The sequence below is a fragment of the Amblyomma maculatum genome, chromosome 5, assembly GCF_055883805.1.
Source record: "Amblyomma maculatum isolate TAMU_Amacu chromosome 5, ASM5588380v1, whole genome shotgun sequence".
NCBI classification, from domain to species: Eukaryota; Metazoa; Arthropoda; class Arachnida; order Ixodida; family Ixodidae; genus Amblyomma; species Amblyomma maculatum.
Genome location: NC_139348.1, coordinates 142,716,399 through 142,740,869, shown reverse-complemented (window position 1 = coordinate 142,740,869; position 24,471 = coordinate 142,716,399). Strand labels below are relative to the sequence as shown.

The 24,471-nt window shown below is 47.2% G+C and overlaps 1 protein-coding gene across 2 annotated transcripts in view; it reads right to left on the bottom strand.

Moving 5' to 3' along the window:
- Positions 1-6,637: 6,637 nt before the first annotated feature.
- LOC146189808 (uncharacterized) overlaps positions 6,638-24,471 on the bottom strand; it is a 28,097-nt gene continuing 10,263 nt past the window's right edge. Inside the window, exons 5-15 of one of the 2 annotated variants that reach the window (XM_084604562.1) lie at positions 22,565-22,627; positions 22,341-22,476; positions 20,759-20,919; positions 19,497-19,675; positions 16,953-17,001; positions 15,959-16,023; positions 15,711-15,781; positions 14,853-14,912; positions 10,572-10,811; positions 8,312-9,376; positions 6,638-8,239 (exon numbers count right to left, since the gene is read on the bottom strand). In XM_084604562.1, the coding sequence (XP_084460688.1) occupies positions 7,740-8,239; positions 8,312-9,376; positions 10,572-10,811; positions 14,853-14,912; positions 15,711-15,781; positions 15,959-16,023; positions 16,953-17,001; positions 19,497-19,675; positions 20,759-20,919; positions 22,341-22,476; positions 22,565-22,627 (2,589 nt within the window). In that variant the 3' untranslated portion in view covers positions 6,638-7,739. Of the gene's footprint in view, positions 9,377-10,571; positions 10,812-14,852; positions 14,913-15,710; positions 15,782-15,958; positions 16,024-16,952; positions 17,002-19,496; positions 19,676-20,758; positions 20,920-22,340; positions 22,477-22,564; positions 22,628-24,471 lie in introns of both variants that reach the window. The other variant, XM_084604561.1, reaches the window with a different exon arrangement.

Sequence of the window (24,471 nt, the reverse complement as noted above, 5' to 3'; positions counted from 1 at the left end):
TCAAGAGTCTTCGCCAGCACCACAATTCAAACGCGTCAATTCTTCGGCGGTCAGCCTTTTTCACAGTCCAACTCTCGCATCCATACATCACAACTGGAAAGACCATAGCACGAGTTATACAGATCTTGGTTGGCAGACTAATGTCTCTGCTCTTTACTAGGCGGTCAAGGCTAACCATTGCTCTCTTTCCCAGAAGTAGGCGTCTCCTAATTTCATGGCTGCAGTCTCCTTCCGAGGTAATCTTGGAGCCCTAGAAGAGAAAATCTGTCACAGCTCCCACTTCTTGTCCATTGATGCTCCAGGGCTTGATAGGGCAAGACGCCATGATCTTTGTCTTTTTAATGTTCAGTTTAAGCCCAAACTTCTCACTCTCTTCTTGTACGCGCATCAGAAGTCTCTTGAGTTCCACTGCACTTTCTGCCATTAAAGTGGTATCATCCGCATATCTAAGGTTGTTGATTCGTTTTCCAGCAATCTTCACTCCAGCTGAAGACTCGTCCAGACCGGCCTTCCTCATGATGCACTCTGCATATAGGTTAAATAGGCAGGGCGACAGTATGCAGCCTTGCCTCACTCCTTTCTCAATCGGAAACCAATCAGTAAGACCATGCCCAGTTCTGACTGTGGCCTCTTGCCCTTCATACAGGTTCCTGAGGAGACAGATGAGGTGAATTGGAACTCCCATCTCTTGGAGAGCTTGCCACAATATGCTGTGATCTACGCAGTCAAACGCTTTTGCATAATCAATAAAGCAGAAGTAGATGGGTTTCTGGAACTCTCTTGCTTTTTCCATGATCCAGCGAAGGTTGGCAATTTGGTCTCTAGTTCCTCTGCCCTTGCGAAACCCAGCTTGCACGTCCGGAAGCTCCTGATCCACATACTGCTGCAGCCTACCTTGGAGGATATTCAACATCACCTTGCTAGCATGCGAAATAAGCGCGATCGTGCGGTAGTTGGAACAATCTTTGGCAGTCCTTTCTTTGGGATGGGGATGTAAACTGACCTCCTCCAATCCTGTGGCCACTGCAGGGTTGTCCAAATCTTCTGACATAATGTATGCAGAATGTTAACAGCGTCATGGCTGAGGTTTTGAAGCAACTCAGCTGGAATGCCATCAATTCCGCTAGCTTTGTTCTTAGCAAGGCTGGCTTAGGCCCATTCAACTTCACTCTTCAGGATGCCCGGCTCGAGATCAGTAATCACAACCGTCTTATGTTGGGTTTGCACATTCGGGTCCTTCTTGTACAGTTCTTCTGTGTATTCCTGCCACCTCTTCTTTATCTCTGAGGCTTCAGTGAGGTCCTTGCCTCGTTTGTCCTTTATCACGCCCGGCTTAGCACAGAAGCTTCCTTTGATATTTTTGATTGTCTTATACAGAGCTCTTGTGTTCCTTAATTGGCTGTTGTCCTCAACTGCTTGGCACTGTATGTTCAGGAAGGCATTCTTATCTCTCCTGCATCACATATTACACGTGATGCATCTCACGACATTCAGAGGTGAATGCTCATGGTGCGAGAGGACCCGTACCCTGTACCACATAACTTGGGAATGCAGTGCACATCAATTACAAAACGTTCCAAATACAAATGAAAGGCACTGGGAGGCTTTGCTGGCCAGCTCTGACCCAGAGGCTCAGCTCTACCTGGTCACAAGAGCTCGCAAGCTGGCGAAAGCCAGTGGTGCCCAAGTCTGGGGGCGCCAACCGCTCGTCAGCCTCGGCTGAGGAGGCGAAGGAAAAGATCCCCAAGCATTTAATAAAGTTTACTCACTCACTCACTCACTCACTCACTCACTCACTCACTCACTCACTCACTCACTCACTCACTCACTCACTCACATGCGTCGCTTCGCCTCGCTGTGTTGAGCGCGAAGATTCACTGGACTCGTCCAGCCAAAGTCATCGGGGCCGCAGTTTGACCTCAGGGGCGGCGCGAGGATTCCAGCACCGCGCTTCTTCGCACTTGCGGCGCGCGGAGTCAGAGGCCCTCGATTCTTTTTCCCCATCTAGTTCTTCGCACGTGTGGCATGCGGAGGCGGCCGCTTGTATCTTTTTCCTCTTCTTCAGCTGCTACATCGCTCCTTCTACTTCTGCTTTTTCACACGCCTGGCAAATTGTATTCGTACCGGTACATATCTTCACAGATGTACAACATTGCCTGACTGCCACACAGCCTTCCAGTTCCCTGCATACCCTGCCCCTCCACCTCCACCGCTGCCCATCTGGATCGCCTCCTGCCCCCCTCCCCCCTCTCCTTCAAAATGCCCTCGACACCTTAGTGTCGTCTAGACCCGGCTATGGTGTCCTTGAGGTTCACAGACAGCCATGAAGGAGTTCACACACAATAAACCGTATCTGGCTATGGTTAATCAATCTTTCACTCTGTAAGCTGGGTTATCTATACGAGTCTAACCAAGCTTAGCGTCAAAGCGCAATCGAGCATAACATTTGCCTAATCGGGCTTAAGCAAGCTAATCCGCGACAATGTTTTTTTTACCTACTGAAACCATTTTTGACGCTACTTAATTGGCGTAGACGTTTATGAAAGGCTTTGCGCAAATAGGACCACCACCATCTTTTCCTGAGCGCTGCTCATAAATACACCTTCCAACAGGAACGGCAGTATATGAAGGCTGCAAGAGTTGACACCTTATTACACTTAGCTGCAAGCCGTCCAAAGCTCAACACGAGTGTTCTGCTTTTGCATGCAGCTGATTTGCTTACACACCCCACTTGTACTTAAGCACTAAAGTTCATGCAAAATAAATGTCAAGTAGAAGTGTTCTTTTCCCACATAGTAAGTCAATCGAAAGCACAGAAAGCGCTCTCATCACGAAGGGATCTGCATTAGGGCATAAAAGTTATTGTACAGTAACACTGCACTGGTCCGTAGACCCCATCCAACAGACGCCAACCCCACACCAACGCCCGGAAGCGATCCACTGGAGTCGCACAAAGCAAAAAAAGAAAAAAAAAAAAAACTGCACGCAAGTTCGCAGTTGAGAACGTTCACAAACCACGTACGCGAACAGAAGGGTTAAACCGCCCGGTACACCGTGACGCCGGAACTATATTTTCAGTGAAAGGATGAGGAACACTATTTCTGCTTTTTTGTTTCTATTTACTGCTTAAAGGGACACTGCAGCACGTTTTGCAAAAATCGGGCTATCAGCAGAAACCCCCAGTTTTTCAGGCTGCCAACTCGAATATCAGATTGAAATTACGCAGAAAAAAGCAGAAATAACTTTTTTCTGCAGAAATGCGCAGCCCGCGTGACGTGGCTCACCGTGGGTCGCGCCGCAGCCAGTGATTGGCCAAGACGTCGCGTGACGACATTTTGAGGACCAGGGAAGCTGCCGATGCGGCTCCTTTGCTGCGCTGCGCGCTGATCGCAGTTCTCTGCGGTTTTGTGAATGTCGTTATGGTACGCCATTTCCACTCGAATGACCATCGGGATTTTCACCGCCTGTATCCGTACCAGATGCGCCCACAAACGATGCGGCACTTCCGTTGTGGGAAGTGTAGGTTTTGCATGAAAACTTGCTTTGGTTAAACTAAGGCATTTTGAAAAGTAATGTGTGTCATTAGCAGAAACTACATGACCCTGAGCGAAACCTCGGCGCGCATATTCCTGGGAAGGAAGGGGGCAGCGAACAATGCAGTAGTCGACTACCTGGTCTCAGCCCCCCCCCCCCCCCCCTCCCCCTCCTTCCTGTGAATTCATTGTTGTGACGGAAGGGCCCAAGATGTGGTGTACCAAATCCTGCTTCGAGTGCCAGGCGTCGTGCCTTGAGAAAACGAATTTTACAGAAAGGGTGAATCAGTATACACAGCTGTCACCAAACAAATGAACAATAAGAAAAATGCGGTTGCCGAGTTCTGGGCTGCATGCGAGGCATTGACGGAGCCATTGTGCTGGAGACCAAGTCAAACACGCGCAGAATACTGCTTGAGTCATGGTACACTTAGCAGACGTAGAGAACATTTCCCTTTTATCCTACGCACACTATATACTTTAGTGAATTGACGGCTGACATATGCTGAAAGCCAAGCTGCAGCTCGACCGCACCCATACCTTCATGAGAAAACCACGTTTTGAAACGTGCTTTCTTACAAGAACGCTCATCGTTTTCATTTCTAATTTAATTTGCATCCCCAAACAAGACAGGGCTATGTAAAATGACCAGGCAGCAACGGGTGCAAAATCACAAGGTTATAGGTATACGAACAACTTCGATGATTACTTTCGTGGACGCATCGAAGAAAACCCCGCTCTGTGAGCTTCATAGTTGAATGTTCCCATACTCAGCTGAGCGGTACACGCCTTATCTTCTAATAACGCTCCTGTAGGGGTTTCACGAACATATCAGGCACGTAGCGTGCTGAAAAGGATCTCGTAAAGCCGTCACAACCTAGCTGCGACACAACGTGGGCTCTTCTTAAACATCTGCTCGTTCGTAAAGATCATGAGCGCGTGCTGCTGATCAGTTGTCCGATGTTTCGCACAGAAGCCGTTCAGCGGAGCTTACTTTGCACAAAAAAAAAAAAAGAAAAAAGAACGAGACAAGCGAATACAACCATGCGCCGATGCTTTCTGACCGTCCCATCGCGAGATTCCACTCCGTGTACAGATCAAAATCAACGCTAAACGCAACGGTTCACGTAGAAATGAGACCTGGATAGTCATAAACTAATGGAACTATAAAGTTTCTCCACTTTCTGAAATAATGACTGGCACGACTCTTTTATGCGAGGAAATAGAAGGAACCGCGTCATGGTTCAGCCATGTCTTTTAGACAAAGCCCCATAGAAATCGCATTAGGAACAAACTGTATGTAGCACACTCACGTAAATGCTTCGAGTGGAATGTTTCCTTTGGTCGGCCTGAATTTATCTCTTCTTAGCAGCGTCGCATTGCGCCGCGAGCTTTTGACACGATGGATGACGGCATCGTCGCGTCCACTGCTGTTCGGGCATCCTAAACATGCAGAACTGTGTTGTATCAGATGCACAGCAATAAGTTGACGTGTTTTGTATGTCCGCAACGACGAGGAACATACAAAACACTGTGTGTCGGAGGTGGCTCTGTCAGCTCCGCTGCCTCGTGTGGACAGAAGAGAAAATAGAGAAGAAAGGAAAAAGAAGAGGGAAAGACGCGCGCCGCAACAACAGCCGTCGTCCACCACCGAAGCAGTGGCGGGTGCAATGACGGCCTACAACAGATACAATTCGGTGGCTGGCTAGCCCCCGCCGCAGGCGGCGTTGACCTACCGTCCCAGCCCCGTAGGGCCTGGGACGGCCTCCAAGGGAGAAGGAACCCCGCAGGGGGACGTCTTTCGCAAAGCGTCCCGTGCCAGACGGATTACTCGAGTTTGCTGCTCCGGAGGAGGGCACCCCAGGTTTCTTTCTAATTCTATCAATATGCCCGGGAGAATCGTGGCATTCCCAAATGAGATTACCCTGGCTGGCTATCCCACATTTGGTGCAGAACTTTGGAGGTTGCTCTCCCTCCCCGTATAGATGGAAAGAATCGGTTTGTTCGTAATTTTCTCCAGTCTCTGCACTCGTTAGGTGTGAGAAACCGATATGGAGGTGGAAGGCCTAATCTTTTATTCCTGTGTGCAGCCGTGATAAGCGGATCCTTCGACCCGCGTAAGGGTGATTCCACGGCTGCATGCTCTTGGATTGTCCCGCTCTAGGAACGAGGCAAAAGCGCCGCGGATTGACTGGAGTCAGTGAGCGACGATCCTCAAACGGGTTCCGTGACCTCCGCGAGTCGCCAGTGTGAGTCAGCCTTTAGTCTGTCTGCCCCTGCCAGCTAGCTCACAGGAACCGACCCAGAATTCCTCCGCGACAGAAAGTAGCCCGTTGTTAAAGCTTTGCTTGTTACAAAAGTAAAAAGCTAACTACCAGAGCAAATTAGTAGCGAAAGAATTTAGATACCTCTGACTTGTTTGATATTGTCAATTAAGAATGATCCTGTTTACTGTTCAGCGGAGTAATTTGCCGCGTACCATTGGCAACTTTTTTTTTTCAGTTCCGACACAAGAGGGTCAAGCACGATTGGGTACTCCTGTAACTGCACCTTTTCTCTCAGATAAGACCTACTAGGCTTTGGATTATGATGGAGACAAGAGACTTTCAACTATCAATTATAATTGGTTTATAGGAACGGAAAGGCGTAGTATCACGCTTTTTCCGTGGACACCTGCCCGCGCCAGGATGGTGGGAGTGAAAGTGGAAAGAGGAGCCGTAGCGGAAGGCTATGGAGCAATTTCGACAATTGAGGGATCTTTAATGTGCACTGACATCACACGGTACACGGACGCCTTTCCGTCTCGCCTCCATCGAATCTAAACACAGCCGCTGCCGGGTGGGTTTGAACACAGGTGCTCCGGAACAGTAGTTGGGCATCTTAATTGTGCCACCTTAGCGGAGTCAGTTGTCAATAAACATTCTACAATAGTCCATCAAGACATTGCAAGCATTGTCGCTGCTTTAGCTGCCCGTATCTCACTTTGACTATATTGCATGCAGCCCATGGAACTAAAGGGTCCCACTATGCTAGAACTTCCATGTCTGACCAATTTTTTTTGTGACAGCTTCTTAAAGAATGAACAACACTCGGTACACAAAAACGCTGATGAGCGGTGTCTTTATTCACAGTTGAACTGCAGCGATCATGTGGCGTACAAATTTGCGCCTCTTTAAATGTGCACTTTGCAATTGACAGGCATAATTACGGAGGGGCGATGGAGCATGTGCGTTGTATGGAATGGAGAGAATGTTTGTCTTATTCCAGTTCAAACCACACATATACACACGCATGTACACATTCACGCATGCAAGAAAAAAGCCGACTTGACCCTCCCAACATCTCTCTAATGGGGACCGAGTGACAGCAACCAACTCCACGGCGTCGTTTATCAAGAAATAAAGAAAAAAAAAAAATTCATAACAAAACTGAAAAGAAGCCTTCCTCTAACACACTGCCAAACCTAAACAGAAAAGAAAAATCGCCCAGATATGATCTATGGATGACCCAAGGTCAGCAAATGTGCGTGGCCAGGAGGCAGCACGTCTCTAATATGCCCTATGAAGAAAAACGATTGCCAATGAATGCATTCAATGAAGACGGATGTGCCCTGTATATGTACATGTAGAGAGAGAAAAGCAACATGGAGGCATAATTCGGCAAAGTGCGCAAATATCAACAAAAACTGAAGAATTTCGAAAATTATCAAAATCAGTGCCGTCAACATGCAAAGCACAGAAGGATCAATCATCTTAGCCAAGGAAGATAACCTAATGACGTCAATGAGTGTGAAGAGAACATTGGAAAGAAAACAAAGCATAACAAGAAAAGAATCATAACATGGTGAAAACACCAGCATGATAACTAGAGGTCCAGCAAGCTCACAGTGAACCACTGAAAAGCTGAATAACCAGCAGCGCTCATCGATGGTAAAGGAGACGGGTGACTGACGAAGCACTTGTATAAAAACTGAGGCATAAAATTATGACACGATCCTTAAGTCTTTTTTTTTTTCTTTTTGCTGAAACCCTCGGCAGCTTCATTTCCTTTAACAATACACAATCAGGGACCTCGAATGCTCTGATGATAAGGAACATATGGGGGAGGGCGGGAGAAACAGAGGTACAAAAATGAATTTGCATTAACCTCACAAATGGGGGAAAAAAAAAGCACTAGGAAAGTTGTGGTGGTGGTGGCTCTTCCTTTCTACTGGTTCCCAGACCGGTAGTACTGGCCACTAGCGTTGCTTGCGTACTGGGTGTTGTAGCTGTTGTACTGTGCTTGTGCTGTGGCGTACGCAGCTGCGCTGCCGGCCTGCCCAGTTGCTCCTTGCTTTTGTGCTGCGCCAGTTGCCGCTGTCTGGTATGCAGTGGTCGGATAGGTAGTGCTGTATGCTTGGCTGCCTGCACCTCCAAAGGCAGCCTGCTGCTGTTGTTGACCGGCCGAAGCTCCTGTCGAGTAACCAGCCTGCTGGGCCATAGCACTCTGGTACTGCACCTGCTGCTGTGCAAAGGCCGGGTATGCTCCAGACTTTTGCTGCTGTTGCTGCTGCGAGTCCTGCCGCTGGCCAAATGCATTCTGCATGTAGTTGCCGTAGGTGGCCGCTGAAGCAGCGCCCTGTTGACCTGATGGCTGCTGCTGTGGATTGGCACCGCCTGCGCCATACTGCGATGCACTGCCTTGAGACTTAGGCCCGGAAGCGCCACCTGTGTGCGGGTAACCGGTAAAGTACCCCATACTCTGAGATCCAGCCATCTGCTGGGAGGACTGTTGCGAACCTGAGGCTGAGGTGGCTCCGCCTTGCGACTGCTGCTGCTGCTGGCTCCAGGCGTAGCCACTGCCACTGCCACTGCCACCGCCACCACCTTGGCTTTGGCCCTCACCATACCCTTGGCCGCCGCTGCCTCCGTAGCCCCTTCCGCCCCCTTGTTCGTAGCCGTCCCGGTCATCGTATTGGCCACGCCCGCCATACCCGCTGTCCCGGCCACCACCTCTGCCCCCACCCTGATAGCGGGAACCACTATCGCTTTCTCGATCGTCCCAGCGGCCACTGCCACCATTGCTGCGCTCTCCGTAGCCGCCGCCGCCGCCACCACCACCGCCGTAGCCTCGGGACGAACTTCGCTCGTCGTCGCTCCCGCGGTCCCTAAAACCTCCTCTGCCTCCACCTCGGTCTCCGTAGCCGCCACGCCCTCCCCTGTCCCCGTAACCGCCGCGCCCGCCTCGGCTGCCTCCATAGTCGTCGCCCCGGTCGCCATAGCTACCTCCACGTCCTCCTCCCCTATCTCCGTATCCGCCCCTACCACCGCGGTCACCGCGATCGCCGTAGCCACCTCCCCGTCCTCCCCTATCACCGTATCCGCCCCGACCACCACGGTCGCCGCGATCGCCGAAGCCACCCCGTCCTCCTCGGTCGCCGAATCCACCGCGACCGCGGCCAAAGCCGCGCCCACCGCCTCGGCCCCCGTAGTCATCACGGTAACCACCCCCATCCCGGAAACCTCCACCGCGGCCTCTGAAGCCGCCACCGCCCCCTCTTCCGCCACCTCCTCCAAAGCCGCCGCGACGGTGGCCGCGGTCCCGATCGCGGTCGTCGTCGCCCCATCGGCTTCCCCCGCCGCCGCTGCGTCGGCTGCGCTTCGACGAGCGGTAATCGTCGTCCGACGAACGACTCCTCGACCGGCTTCGCGAGTATGAGCGTTTCCGCTCACGGTCCCGGTCGCGGTCCCTGTGACTGCTGCTCCCGCGACCGTGCCGCCGATCGTCGTCGGAAGAGCTGTCCGAGTCCTCGTCGTCACCATCTTCGTCGCCACCACCTTCTTTAGCAGTAGGCAGTGGAGGCCCTGCACGGGAATCGGCAAAACGAACTGAGAGAGAGGCAAACCATGAGTGCAAAAGTGCTTCTGACATACAATCGTCACAGCAGAGTCCCCTTCAAGAGAGCTGAATTGCTGATTACAACATAGAAGCCCATAGTCCAATCCAACGTAAGAAAAAAAAAAAAGGAGTGGTTTTTGACCCTCAGAGAACTCCCCTGCAGCCAATTGTGCTGACAAGTGCAGGCTATGGGAGATTAAAGGGCTCACCACACCATAATCAGATTAACTGTGGAGTCATCAAAATCAGTCGATGCCATTGGCTGACGGGCCTCCTTTGAGGGGACTACAACACGGAAGAAGGAAATTTAAAAAGCCAGCACTTCTTTAGCAGCGCTGAATGATCTTTATAAAGCATGCAAGGTTTCCCTAGGGGCTCTATAGAGATAGTTTAGCCCTAAAGCCCACAGCCAATGTAATGTTTATGTGGCAGGGCTCTATGCTCATCTTAATATCGATCTTATCTGGGAATCTTTTGTGCGGCTTCCTTGAAGAACGCATAGAACTTCTGCACAGTAATGGTGGTAACAACTGCTATTCTTTGTTAAGGCTATACGGCAGCCTCCCTTCACATGAAGAATGGGAAGCCAGTTCTTGCTCTGAGTGCTCTCACAGAACGCTCTTGGATCCAGCTAGTTCTTGTGGGCCGGGGCCCGCAAAACAGTGCATTTTTCTGAAGTAATGATGTGGGCTAATGAAACATTGTTTTATGATAAAAATCCATTCTTCGAGACGAAAAAGAAAGTGAGTAATCCCAAAATGTGCACATTTTCTCCTCGGGTGTATCTATGCAGTTGACGCGACGCGCCCATTTCGGCTGCGTGCCTTACCGCGCCTGTCCATTGACTCTACCGCGTCTCTACCATCAGCGCCGCCACACAGCATCGGCGCGCTTTGGAACCAAGCTTCAGCAGCCGGTTTTCACACCTCCCCATTCTAGCCACCTTAGTTAGAAGACAAGGAAAAAGAAAGTTTTCTTCACTACGCATGTCTAGTTACAAGAAGTGTCAACAGAAGGTGCCAGCTGTTCGAGTAAAGAAACGGCGCAATGAGGAGGGCAACAAATAGGCACTCTATCCTGTCAACAAACTACAGCAGAACCTTGCCGATATGTTCCTGCTCCAAATTGCTCCAAATTTTGCCAAATTCTACCGCTACCTACCTTTGCCCTCTGCAGCGGACTTCGCCCACTCTGCGAGGGAGACGAGCTTTTCGCTGGGCTCCAAATCTGCACTCTTCAGCAGGTCGGCGAGCCCCGGTGCATGGCGGCCTTGGATACTGGTCAGGTAGACGTACACATTTGCAACCTTGAGCGCTGGCCCCGTCTGTCGCAGCAGTTGGCCAAACTCGCGCGGTGATGCCGGGAAGTCAAAGACGACCAAGTTCTTCACCTCTTCTTTGCCTGCCAAACCAATGAGGGAAAAAGAAGGCACCGAGTGGTGGCTTGCAAAAATGTCAAAGATGCATTTAAGAAGTCATTTGCACGAAATGCGACGGCCAGAAAGAAAGCACACAGGAGTATCTTGCGCTTGCTTCAGTTATCTTGTTATGTGTATTGTGGATTTAACTGTTGGCTATGACTTGGATTAGGGCTATAATTAATGTTGCAAGTCATTATGCAATTAATTATGACTGTATTTGGTATTGGCTTGTTGTGGATTATAGATTAGATTCTTGGCTGTGACTTGGATTCCGGACATGACTAATGTTGCAAGTCATAAATTGTCACTGAGGCATTATAACCAATTAAGACTGAATTTGGTATTTTGTCTTTATGGTTTATGTGGATCATGCTGGATTGGCTTTGGATCTGTCTTCTGGTCCCGCAATCCGTGGACAGTCACTTTCTACGCATGCCACTGATGAGCAAAGAAATGTTTTCACCTTAAAATACTGCTCCGACAGGAGCCAAGCACAGAGCCAATGGAACATTTTCCCATGCCTCTAACCTTAATGGATCAGCAACTGCGGTGTCGGACAGCTGCGTTACCAGGTCACAGGCTCAAATTCCAGCCGTGACAGCAGCCTTTTGACAAAGGTGGAGTACTGAAAAGGCTTGTACACTGCGCGATGTCCGCATACGTTGCAAGGACCCTGAGCGGTTGATGCAAATCCTAGGCTCTCCACTGTGGCAACTCTTACTACCACTATTATGTTCAGTCATTTGTCGATCCAGTCCACCATTTGTGCACAAGGAGGAGTCTGTCACATGGTGCTCTCTCTCATACCTTAAGACATGTTTACAGTGCTTTGTCAAAAGAAGCTCAGTTTGAGAGCCTACAAGCATCTTACCACCCTGTTGTGCACTTCTCTTCCGAGACTTCCCTCTTATCAATGCAATGCATGCTGGGTAGGCAGGCGGGGGCACAAAGACATGTCCGGTGCAATGAATACACCGAATCGGATGTGAGGGAAGTAACAAATGCCGCATTTTTCTTTTCAAAATGTCGAGATGACATGAAAACAAAACGCATTCTTCTGAGAAAAGGGCGATGGTAAAAGGAAAATATCGCGACGTTGCACAGCTGGACCGGAGTACCTGTGAGAGTACCCCTTTAATGCCATGCTCAGTTCTGAGACAGCTACACATCTGCAAGTATAGTGGGGTGCTTCTTTTTTTTTTTTACATATCAGCACAAGTTCTGCAAGTTCTTAATTCAGAAAAGTCTGCGAAAGAGTTGGATTCCCGATTAATAAACTTGAAGGAATGGTCTATTGTGTGGCACAAACCCCAATGAGCCGTAAAACTTTCGGGCAAGAATGTTTTATCGATCCCCAACTACCCTCCTTTCCAGCATGGAAATGTTCTAAAGCAACCTCATCTAGATTGCAAAAAACAAGTACTAGACTACAAAACTTGCTGCGCATATTTCGATGCCCCGCTGAACGTTCGCTCATGGTCAAGGTAGAAAATTTTTCACTGAACATTGTTTTTCTTCCCCTATTTGCATAGTTGGTAAGAAATCACCAAGTGAAATATGCCAGCACACAGCAAATTGTTTATAACCTAATTTCTTCTCCAGAGCAGATTACATTTCATTTTTAACAGCCGACATGCTGTTACAAAACCTACAACAACACATCTATTTGTAACAATTTTGATGTGGAATTCTGACCCCAGTGTAGGCTGGGAAAAAGCAGTTAGACATCAGCCTTTGCAGTCTTCAAGTGACCTCAATCCAAATTGTGACGTCAATAGACTGACACGAATAGGCTGCTGGAACTCGTACTACACTGTATAAGAAAAAAAAGAATCCAATTAAAAATTTCCTAAAGGCACTGCTAATGTCATTTGGCGATCCATATTTAATAACATCCCGAACACAATTTAAAAAAAAAAAATATCAAGCGAACTTTGGTGTCTCCATCCCACTATGTCATGTGAACACTGCAATCTGGCTTTGACTTGGCTCCAGGACTAACAACCTGCAGACTCAGCAAGCCCTACTCATTAAAGTGCGGACCACATTTTTATTCAAGGACAACATTAAAGGGGTGCACTGAAGGGTGTCCATTGAGGATAAGGGAAGCTGATGATACTGACAAGATACATAATCACCAATCATTCTCTCGCAAAAAGTTTCGATGTGGCAAGAAACAGGGATACAATACACTGTTTATTCATTCTTTTGTGCTTCCTAGAGTCACCCTATCAAGCAGAAAAGAAGAGCCGGCGAGCATCTCGCCAATTTTCTTTTTTGCCGCAGTCTTTGGCGAGCCCCTTTCCAGTGACATCACGCCTGCTCTAGAATTTTCAGTCAAAAAAGACTGAGCCAGTAGCTGTCAAATGATGCGGGACTTAACATTTCACAGGCACTTTTTAAAGCAACCATTAAATATGTGTAATTCAAAAGGGTGACCAAATTTTTAATTAAGCACCCATGGTAACTACTCACGAAGCACTTTCAGAAAACGAGAACGTTTGTTCAACACTGCTAAGGATGAGAGAGCAACAAGGGAAAAGAAAAAGAACCTTATCAAATGAGAAGCAGTGATAAAAAAAAAAAAAAAAAAAAAAAAGAGAGCAAGTTACACGTGCACTGTAAGCTTCACAATGAAGATCAAAACAAAACTGAAAAAACAACATGCGTACGTATGACTAATGGGGCAGGGTAAGCAGCGCCAATTCGAACGTGATGAGACGAATTCTACTTTGGATTCCCAGCACATTCTATTGCTCGTGGAGTAGTCTAAAATTACCGTTTGTATGACAGTGCAACCTGCGTGAAAACTTAATTAAAAAAAAAAAAAAAAAAAAAGAAGAACAAGAAAGAAAACCTCTACATGACCTTTTAATTGTCAAAATGGTGGAGGGAGGGGTGCACAGTTTTGCCTCCCTTTTGACGCTTGAAATCACTATTTTTACATGCTTTGTCTGCGCGGATTACGGGTGGGGTTTGATCTTCAATGGCTGTACAGAAGTGAGCATGCTGCAGACAAAACCAGACCTGGACTAAGTCCAGACGCAAAAGCGAACTTAGTACTGCAGGAATAGCACTGCGCTCTGTACCGAAGACTTGAAACAAAAAGGTGATGAATGCAGTTGAGGTAAAAAAGAACTTACAAATGGCTGAAACAAGTGCTAATTAATTAGGCCTAGCAACTGCAGTCGAAAACTTATCTCGAAAATGGCGATACACTATTGCGTGAACCCTGTAATGACTTGCGTATTGCGAGGCCTGTTTCGGTCGTCACAAGAACTTAACTTCTAACGGTGTTCTGAGTTAACAGTCGCGGCTGCGGTACGCATTCTGTCGGATACGAGCTTCTCGCTTTGAAAAACACTACCATATTCTTTCGTTTGCATCTCCGTGGAGCCGTACGTCCCTCATGTGCTTTGCTGCAACCCCTCCGCGTATTTGCGGCCAAAATGATCGGCACTAGAGTTCTGTGAGCTTTTGACTACCGTTCAAGTTACGACCGCAGACGATGTCTGAGAACGCTACGAGCCCGCAGCCATGTATGCATAATGTGCATTTTAAACTCCCTCGAAGTTTGAATTACCAGCATTCCACCACATGCACTACATGATGGCTTGACAATTGGCAGCAGTGCTGTGACGAATGTGAATGAGGCCTGAAAAATTATAGAAAAATCAGTTGGTATGCATCCAAACTTTATTGTGCAATAGTACACTAGCTTAATCGTGATGAAATCAGAAAAATTTGAGGTAAGCATTTTCGGTTGGCGACTGCATCGTTAAGCCCGTCAACCCTGCCTTTACCCGAGTCACATCTCAAGAGCAAAGTAGCAGTCAATGTGGAACAAGAGTTGCCTGCACGTTCCTAATTCTTTTATTATGAAGTGTAATGATGCGGTTCGCTAGCACCTGTCACTGCCCTTACATTAGGCACTCTACGGCTGTGACAAATGCTAATAGTACGGCCCGTCGGTAAAACACGCCATTCAGCACTATTATCACAAACTGGAAAACACAACTCACCGACATCCTTGAGTGTTGCTGATGTTGTGACGAGAACCTTGACTTTGCCCGACTTGAAGTCTGCAGAAGAAAAAAAAAAGAGATACAAGGTGTTAGTGGACATTGTAGTTCATTATATCTTAGACATATCTGATCAACAAGTGGTTCACAACCGTATAACTACTAGCCCTACTTCTGAGCACCTGTTAGTATATAGTCCCTTCAAACTCCATTAAATTCAAATTTTTATCATTACGTTACGTGTATTAAAACGCTTCTCTGCACTCAAACACCATAAAGTTGAAGTTCTCTTCGTGTTCAAATTACAGAGTCAACTGCATTGCCTTTTCAACACTGAGATCACCATCAGCAGAAGTTTCGTATCGGAACGAACAAAATCGATATGCAAAAGCATGGGAACTGCAGTTATGACGACTTGTAATGGTCGAAGCTGAGTGGATTTATTTACAGCCATGTGGCCATACCGCACTGCTACAGTGTGACAGGCGATTGTGATGTTGGCGATACGCAGGCAACAAGTCATAACAAATCGTTCGCAGTGCGTACAGAATGACTGGCTTCTACTGTACCGCTTGCATCGAAGGGTCAGGATACTGTCTTGGAAATCCAGAGCAAAAGTACAGCAGTGTTGCTTGAACTTATCAAACTTTCTCCCGATCAGCAGACTATCAGACAATATGTTCGCAAGCTAAAATATTTGGCTCTAACAGTAAAGACACGTGTTTTTATACCTCTCTGCCCCCCAAATATTTCCATTTCAATTAAGGAGAAAAATCTGGCATTTGTAGAATGGTCCTTATTACCGAGAGAGAGAGAGAGAGAAAAATAAAAAATCTTGGCTGTGAGGGAAACGCTCACCTTTCATGACGGTATCTCGATCTGAAGCTTTTGACCTTCCACGTCCGGCAATCAGCACGTCGGCTGGAAAACTGCGCCGCAAACGAAGAGGAGAGAGATGAAAAGAATCCTCTCAAGCATTCCAGCCTTTTCTCAGAGCAGAGAGGGCTACAGAGCGAGTTGTAGCCATTGGCCAAAGGAGCCACACTTTGTTATCAGCAGTCAGGTACTACAAAGCAAACTGTGCATTAAAAAAGATAAATCCTCACTCTTTGTGATCAACCGACTTCTTCGTGGCCTTCGCTTTTCGCTTTGTCTTCACCAGGATGAGTGTCTGCGAAGAAGGGAGATGGAAAGGTGGAGCAGAGACAAACAGCCAAAACTTGCTAAAACAAATCGGATCAGAGTGCAACATCCGTTTGTGAGCGCGGAGGAAAAGACAATACTCGTTTGAAGGCTTTACATCGCCTGTTTGACAGATAGCAGGAGAGTGCAGCAAAGGTGCTAAAGCTAAATGCGATGGACTGGTAGCACTTAGTGCAGTCATAGGAGGACTTATACAGTATACTATGCTGTAGGAGCTCCCAACCTCAGGAAGAAACCGTGCGTCTCGACAGTTGTGGCTTTAGACCAGTAAACAGCAGTGATGAATTGAAAAGGAAGGTAGTGCCTAATTTGAAAGGAACGCAAAAATGTAAGCTTTATTTGCACACAACTTTTTGTACCCCCCTTGTACCGAGAGGAAGAGAAATAAGGAATAGAATCCTGAGGTAGAACAACAAAGCAATGTCACATAGTCCCCCTGTATGGTGACTGCTGCCCGTCTCCACTTTGCATAATAGTATTCCAAGCACATTACGAACCCAACACTTGTCAGTTTTCTCATTATTAAAACACCCTTTCTGTGATGTTCTTTCCCAACTATATCCCCCTTTCAGCACCTTAACTCCATTTCTGCTTCCACAGTTGCTTTCTAATGTATGACAATGTATGTTCTGCCGAGTATGTGAAGAAAAAAAACTGCAATGCAGAGCAAGCCGTCAATCTAGAAGTGACAGTGCGTCAAAGATGCTGCAAGAAAAAAAAGGAAAAGAAAATAAACATGCAATTTAACAGTTTTTTTTTTCTTTTTCCAAACCCTTCTTCTTCTTTCTGCACATCATACACAAAGGGCTCACACTAGAGGCAGGTCAAAAATGGTCAACCAACGAATAGTCTGCAGGCCGGAAGTCCACAGTGGTTGGCAGCCTCGGGGAGACTAACCTTTCCAGCGTCCTCTTTCCTCAGTGTCTCTTCGAGTAAGCTCTGCAGGCTACACAGTGGGAGAAACGCAAGAAGCTGCCATCAATGAAATCCAGTCAGCTGGCTCTCTTTTTGCAGTCACTGCTCTCTTTCCCCCGCACATATTTGGGTCCGCCACCGCAAGGCACCATTCTAGCGCCGCCCCCTGTGTTCGTCGTCTGGTGATCTCATCAGAGGCCTCAATTCAGAGATTCACCGAAGCGTTCTATCAGTCCAACACAGGTGACCCTTGTTTGAGGCCCCTTTCAGGCCTCACTCAAAACCATACGCCGCTGAAGCAAGCTGATGAAACACCTGTACAGCGGGGGCATGTACAGGTGTACATACCGAGCTACCTTTAAAGGGCAACCATAGGAACCTTTTGACGTTGACAAATTTCAATGAAGCACATACATTTGACTTCCATTTCAGGTGGGCAGGACCATAACAAATTCCTGCATGCATACTAGTGACCAATTAACATCACGCCCTATGCCGCATCTGCGTGCTTCAAGAAGTAATTTAACTCCGGCGCTCGCGCGTGAACTTCCTGTAATTAATGAAAAACCAGTGTCGCCCGTCAGTGCAGTTTTCTGAAAGGCTGGCTAGACAAAGTAATGGGCTGCATTCCCTGGCAGTCAGAGAAGCGGACAACATCTTGGCTCAACGGGTGCTCAGGCTGTGTGGTCCCTTAAAGATACCACTTTGTCTGCTTGAAAAAAAAAAAAAAAAAAAAAAAACTGAAGCCAATGTTACTCTAACTAGAACACCACAAAAATGGCACAGCAACCTTCAAAACAAACGCCTAATTCGATTATGTGAGGCAGCCTGCTCCCCCACCTCCCGCTTTTATGTAATAATCCTAGCAGGGAAACATGTAAATGATGATGACAATGAATGTAAAGAATTACTGATGTTCAATTACACCTGAAATAATGCAGGCCATTATATGCTACCCTGTGAGCAATGTGTGCGTGCTCCAATAGGCCAGTAGTGCACTGCGCTGAGGAACTCTTTAAAGTACAGCACCCAAATACGAAAGCCGTCGCACAGTAAAATTCTCCTTGCCAACTCTATCATTTTGGCCAAATCTGGAACTCTTTCAGCTCTTCACTTCTAGAAGTCGTCATTTCTGCTGCTTCAGTTAGGGTCACTTATAAGCGAAGCACTGTCTGTTGTCCCAGGCACAGCCCGCACATTCATGCTTACCTTCCGTCTGCTCAATGAGAATTTCAAGGCTAGCGTGTAGTTGCGAGCTGTAGCGTGAAACGACTCCTCGCCAGCAATCATTTTTTCCACCAATTCAATGCAACCGCAAGGGTTTTCTAATTTCATCACATCACTGCCACATCCCACGAAGATCTGCAGCAAAGTTTAATTTGATTTACTGGGTGTTTCGAAAAAACAGCGTGCTTCAAGGAACAGAGGGGGACGACCTTCGAGCAATACAATGCGACTGTCAACTAAAAACGCCAAAAAGAACCTCTACAATTGCCCTACAAAGGTAGCACCTCAGCATCATCTCACTCGCTGTTTCGTCAAAGGCCATTTTCGAAGCCTCATTACAAGGCCTTGTTTCAGTATGCACACAGACTTGTTTGAACACATCAGGTCTGAGGATCAAAGAGCTTTGGTGCTGGCACACTATTGTGCTTTGCAGTACAATACACCAAGCCTGTAGGCAACCAAGTCATCTGATGCCACCCAACAATCAACCCAAAAGGTTACACTCGACAACAAACTCACTTGGGGAGAAATGCTTGCAAAATGGATCCCTGACCCCATCCTATTAATATAAGGAAAGCTCTGCCGTGGATTTAGGTTGTTCGATGGCAGAATGAATCACTGACCTCAAGAAAACGGTCCAAGAAAACAGAAAAGCTTAAATTTAAGCCTTAGCAATTGGGGCAAGCCCATGTGTCCCAACGGCCACATTTGAGCTACACAAATTGGAACCTGACAGCTACAACAAAGCAAGTTCTTCGCAATGCAAGTAGTGTGTGCTAAAGGCAAGAACATGTAAAACAGTAAAAATTTGCTGTTGGACAGCAAATCACTTTCCTAATACAAAAACCAGGTCCAAGAGACATGGATTTAATGGCATTTACTCAACAATAATACTCTTGGCCAGTGAATGCCGCCAGCAACACCAAAATCTTTTTCCTTAACAAATCCCCCCATGTAAAAAAAAAACAAACATTAACAATGATGTCTTCATCACGTGGCATGGTACGTTATCATACACAAGCTTTAACACTCCAAGGCTGCATGTTGGCTGGATGAGATGTGGGAATGAACGACTCCACGCAAGTACTATCGCGTTTGTGTTTCGACATTTTGTTGCATCACAATCCAAAATACTCCCTTTTGCTGCTTTCGTGGTTCCCCGTATCCCAACAATACCACTCCTGTGCTGTGATAGAAGAATTTCCAACTTGGTGGTGGTACTTTGGAGAGATGGCTAGTGCAAAAATTAAATGCGCAAGAACAAAAACAAAAAAGGGCGGAAACGAGCCAGGGACTCACTCTGTCTTCTTGCCAGCCTCGTCGTCGAAGACGCGAACGTCCACCGTGAGCCCGCTGGGCAGCGGCGACGTCTCGACGTCGCCTATCTGCACAATGACGGGATTCTTGGCCAGAGCGAGGATGGCCGCCCGGGCGTCTGGAAGCCAGCTTCTGCTGAAGGCCAGCACTTGCCGCTCCGGCTGTTCAAGAAGTGGCGGCACCGTGTTTCAGTTGACTGTCACACGGGCAGGGCCAGTCTAACTCATCGCAAGCACAGTAAGAAAAGCAGCACAAACAGATCGACAACCTTAACAAAAGAATCGATTGTGCTGTATACGCTACCATTACTGCATATAATTCAATTAGAGCTCTGGCAATCATGATCACCCGCAGCTTGCAAAGGGTGCCAAAATCGAACGGGACGAATTAAAGGCTAGCCCGTATGGATAGGTGAAACTATTCTAACCTTCACTGGAAAGAAATCTCACATAAGCCAGAAAAAGAGCTTTGAACTTTCATCGTTCGGTGCAATCCCGTACCCGATGAGGTGTAGCGCAAAGTGGAAGGTGTAGTTTGCTGGCGTGTGTGCTGCACGCGGCAGAAGAAAGCCGATTTCTTCAAATAAATCAGGTTTGAAGTTAATGCAGAATTTTTATTTGAGATTTTGCTTGTCTGCAGACGCGCTTTCTACCAATATATGTCATTTTCATACCTAGGTTTGACCACTGGCTTATAACCGCACATTTTTTGTAACAACAATATTTCAAAATAACGAACAATTTTTTTTTGCGGTCCCGTGAGATTCATTATATCGAGATTTAACTGTACACACGAGGCTTGCAACACGTTGAGCTCTCTAAATCTCCGCTGTTCTCAGCACCAAAACACTGCGGTAACTTATTTTTTTTTTTTTACACACTTGTTGCATAAGTGACTTGCACAAGAAGGTGGAGAGTATTCGACTCAAATTTAAAATCCTTCTGTGGAGCCTATAATTTACAAATAATATTTAAGGAGTGCTCCTGGCGACCGCTCACAACTTCTTACGACGTCATCGGGGCTTGCTGGGTGTGCCCACTCATTGGAGGCTCCCAAGTTTAGGCAACACCCAGCAGCCAAGCAAGAAGAAACTGGACATTACAGTGGCCCAACAGCCTTAAAAGAACGAAAATAAATCCCCTCTCCCTTCTGATGTTCTTCCATTACTGTCTACGGCGAGCATAAACAAAAAGAACTTGTCCGATGACTGCTGCAGGATCACGTTACAGAGCCATGGCACTCACGTGGACGTCGTTGAAGATCTTGTCGATCGCTGTGGCATGGTTGCCGTCAAAGAGCTCGTCAACTCCGTACAGGATGGCGACGGAGATGGTCCCAAAGTCAAAATGACCCGATGTATGCACTTTTTGCATCGTGGTCACAGTGGAGATAGCCACGTGGAACTCTGCGCAAAGCAACAGTCAAAAGTGAAAAGTTGCTCCTCACAGTGACAACATACCACTCTCTGCAGTAAGGTAGGGGGGAAGGGGACATTTTGAATTGGTGGCTATATAATAGAACTCACGGGATTATCCTCTTGAAATCCTGCGCAAAGGTATATAAGATAACCTGAAAATTGCTAAAATTACTCTGTTGTGGCTCATCCGTTGTGGCTTTGATGCACAACAGCTTATAGGGTGCAATGTATTCTTGCTTTTAGGCTACAGGTAAGCTTGCATTACTGATACTTTTTACGCATGTCGAGAAATGTTAGATCCAGTTGGCCTAGAGTGGCGATTGGCCAGTTGCATTTTACCGAACGGCCCAGTGTGAACATGCGTGGTCGCAAGCTACGTAAACAGGAGTTCCAGCAGCTATGCGCACTGCGATAAATGCGACACAACTGGTGCAACTGTAGTTTGAACACGGCTTAGATAACAATTTAAATAAGTTCACATTTTTGTGAGAAACTTGTCCAGACAGCGCAGAAAAAAAAAAAAATAATAATAAAAAATAAAAAAACAAACAAACAAACAATCCCTGTAGTTTAATCTGGTAACACCAGTAACTCGTACACAAACACGGTCAAATGGGTGCCTGGGCAAAATTTGGTGCCACCATCGAATTATGCACAGTCCATTACACTTGGATACTGACTCAGTTCAGCCGTCAATTCGGGCGACTGGGGCCAGATTCGGATATGACTGTTGGACAGGGCACGGTCCACTGTTACTTGGATATCAATTTGGTTTAGAGGTCAACATTTAGGCGACCCGGGCCAAATTTTGGGGGCGACTCAGGCCAACTTTAGTGGTGAACTGGGCACGATCTACTATTTCGGGTATGCTAACTAATACACGACTTCTCAAGCTGCCCTGCCTCCTTTGCGCATACAAACTGGTTGCGACACCAGCGCACTGAAAACAAGCCTCCCCGAATGACAGCAGCGTTGTGTTGAAAATAAACACTGCAGACTGAACGCCATCATTCGCGAGCCCATTCCACTTCGCATCTTACAGTGTGAAGACGCCACCAGGTAGCCAAAGACATGTAGCAGACCCGGCTTCCTGCGCAACTGATCGCGTCAGCGCCATTCGACGTAACACGCAGTTCGATATATTAAAATTCTGCTCTAATAAATGCGAGCAACACTGCTGTTCACATTACATTTTCAAGGGGAAAATTTGAAGAGTTTGACACAAACAATAACATGATATATCTTAGCAGTATCTAAAACCGACAAAGAAAGCCATGTACATGATGAAACCATGACTGACAGAGTGGAATTTTTGCCCTGCTACTAATCCATAGGCGAGAGTGATTTCAAACACATTCTCTCCAAACAGCAAACACAAGGCAGGCATGGAGGGCAGAAACAAGACTTGCCGGACTGAAAGTCTTCGCGGTCGTTGGAGGTTTCCTCTGAGATCTCCAGACACTCCAGCTCCAATGACCGACCAGTGTCTCGGAAGTACTTGTAAATGTCCCGCACCTGCCTGCAGCTTGATGCAAGCAGCAGTGCCTGGAATAACGCAGACCAGACAGTGGTCACAGGGGGACACTTCGGTTCGCCAGCTCGGTCAAGCGAAGCCAAATGAAAATGCACTTACCACAGGGCCCTTTGCATCACTCTTCTTGTTTCTCTGGCAATGCATCACAACGGAAGGGAGAAACTGGAAGAAGGGGAAAAGCAGGACGATGCCGAAAATGCAACACTCAGTGATCGCCTGCAACACCTCGCGTGACTTTTACTTCGCTGTAAACATTGCGAGTCACATTTACCAAAATTTTGTTGCTCCGTACAAGTCCGATGATGCCATTAAAACATGTAGCAACTAAGACGCAGGAAAAAAAAAGTAGTCATTAATTTGTCCTTACCCCTTCTCCGGTAACCCCCAACCTTTCCCAACATCAAATCTTTCTCCAGCGACTCCTGTCTTCTCATCAGATGACCAAAGTAGCTGAGCTTTAACTTTAGAATTTGATCCTCCAATGAGCAGTCAGGGTTTATGGTCGACAATATCGACTGATTTGATCTTGTGGCAGTCCAAGGAACTTTCAGGAGTCTCCGCCAGCACCACAATTCAAACGCGTCAATTCTTCGGCAGTCAGCCTCTTTCACAGTCCAACTCTCGCATCCATACATCACAACTGAAAAGAACATAGCACGAGTTATACAGATCTTGGTTGGCAGTGTAATGTATCTGCTCTTTACTAGGTGGTCAAGGCTAGCTATGGCTCTCTTTCCCAGAAGCAGGCGTCTCCCAATTTCATGGCTGCAGTCTCCTTCCATGGTAATCTTGGAGCCCAAGAAGAGAAAATCTGTCACAGTTTCCACTTCTTGTCCCTTGATGCTCCAGGACTTGATAGGGCAAGACGCCATGATCTTTGTCTTTTTAATGTTCAGTTTAAGTCCAAACTTCTCACTCTCTTGTATGCTCATCAGAAGTCTCTTGAGTTCCACTTCACCTTCTGCCATTAAAGTGGTATCATCCGCATATCTAAGGTTGATACGTTTTCCAGCAATCTTCATTCCAGCTGAAGACTCGTCCAGACCGGCTTTCCTCATGATGCACTCAGCATATAGGTTAAATAGGCAGGGCAACAGTATGCAGCCTTGTCTCACTCCTTTCTTAATCGGGAACCAATCAGTAAGACCATGCCAAGTTCTGACTGTGGCCTCTTGTCCTTCATACAGGTTCCTGAGGAGACAGATGAGGTGAACTGGAACTCCCATCTCTTGGAGACCTTGTCACAATCTGTTGTGATCTACTCAAACGCTTTCGCATAATCAATAAAGCAGAAGTAGATGGGCTTGTGGAACTCTCTTGCTTTTTCCATGATCCAGCGAAGGTTGGCAATCTGGTCTCTAGTTCCTCTTCCCTTGCGAAACCCAGCTAGCACGTCCGGAAGCTCCTGATCCACATACTGGCGCAGCCTACCTTGGAGGATTTTCAACATCACCTTGCTAGCATGCGAAATAAGCGCGATCGTGCGGTAGTTGGAACAATCTTTGGCACTGCCTTTCTTTGGAGTGGGGATGTAAACTGACCTCCTCCAATCCTGTGGCCACTGCAGGGTTGCCCAAATTTGCTGACATAAGTTAAACAGAACGATAACAGCGTCATCAGTAAGGCTTTGAAGCAACTCAGCTGGAATGCCATCCATTCCGCTAGCTTTGTTCTTAGCAAGGCTGGCTAAGGCCCATTCAACTTCACTCTTCAGGACGCCCGGCTCGAGATCGGTGATCACAACCGTCTTATGTTGGGTTTGCACATCCGGGTCCTTCTCGTACAGTTCTTCTGTGCTTTCTCGCCCCCTCTTCTTTATCTCTGATGCTTCAGTGAGGTCCCTGCCTCGTTTGTCCTTTATCACGCCCTGCTTTGCACAGAAGCTTCCCTTGATATCTTTGATTGTCTTATACAGAGCTCTTGTGTTCCTCAGTTGGCTGTTCTCAACTGCTTGGCACTGTATGTTCAGGAAGGCATTCTTATCTCTCCTTGCTATTCTCTGAAAA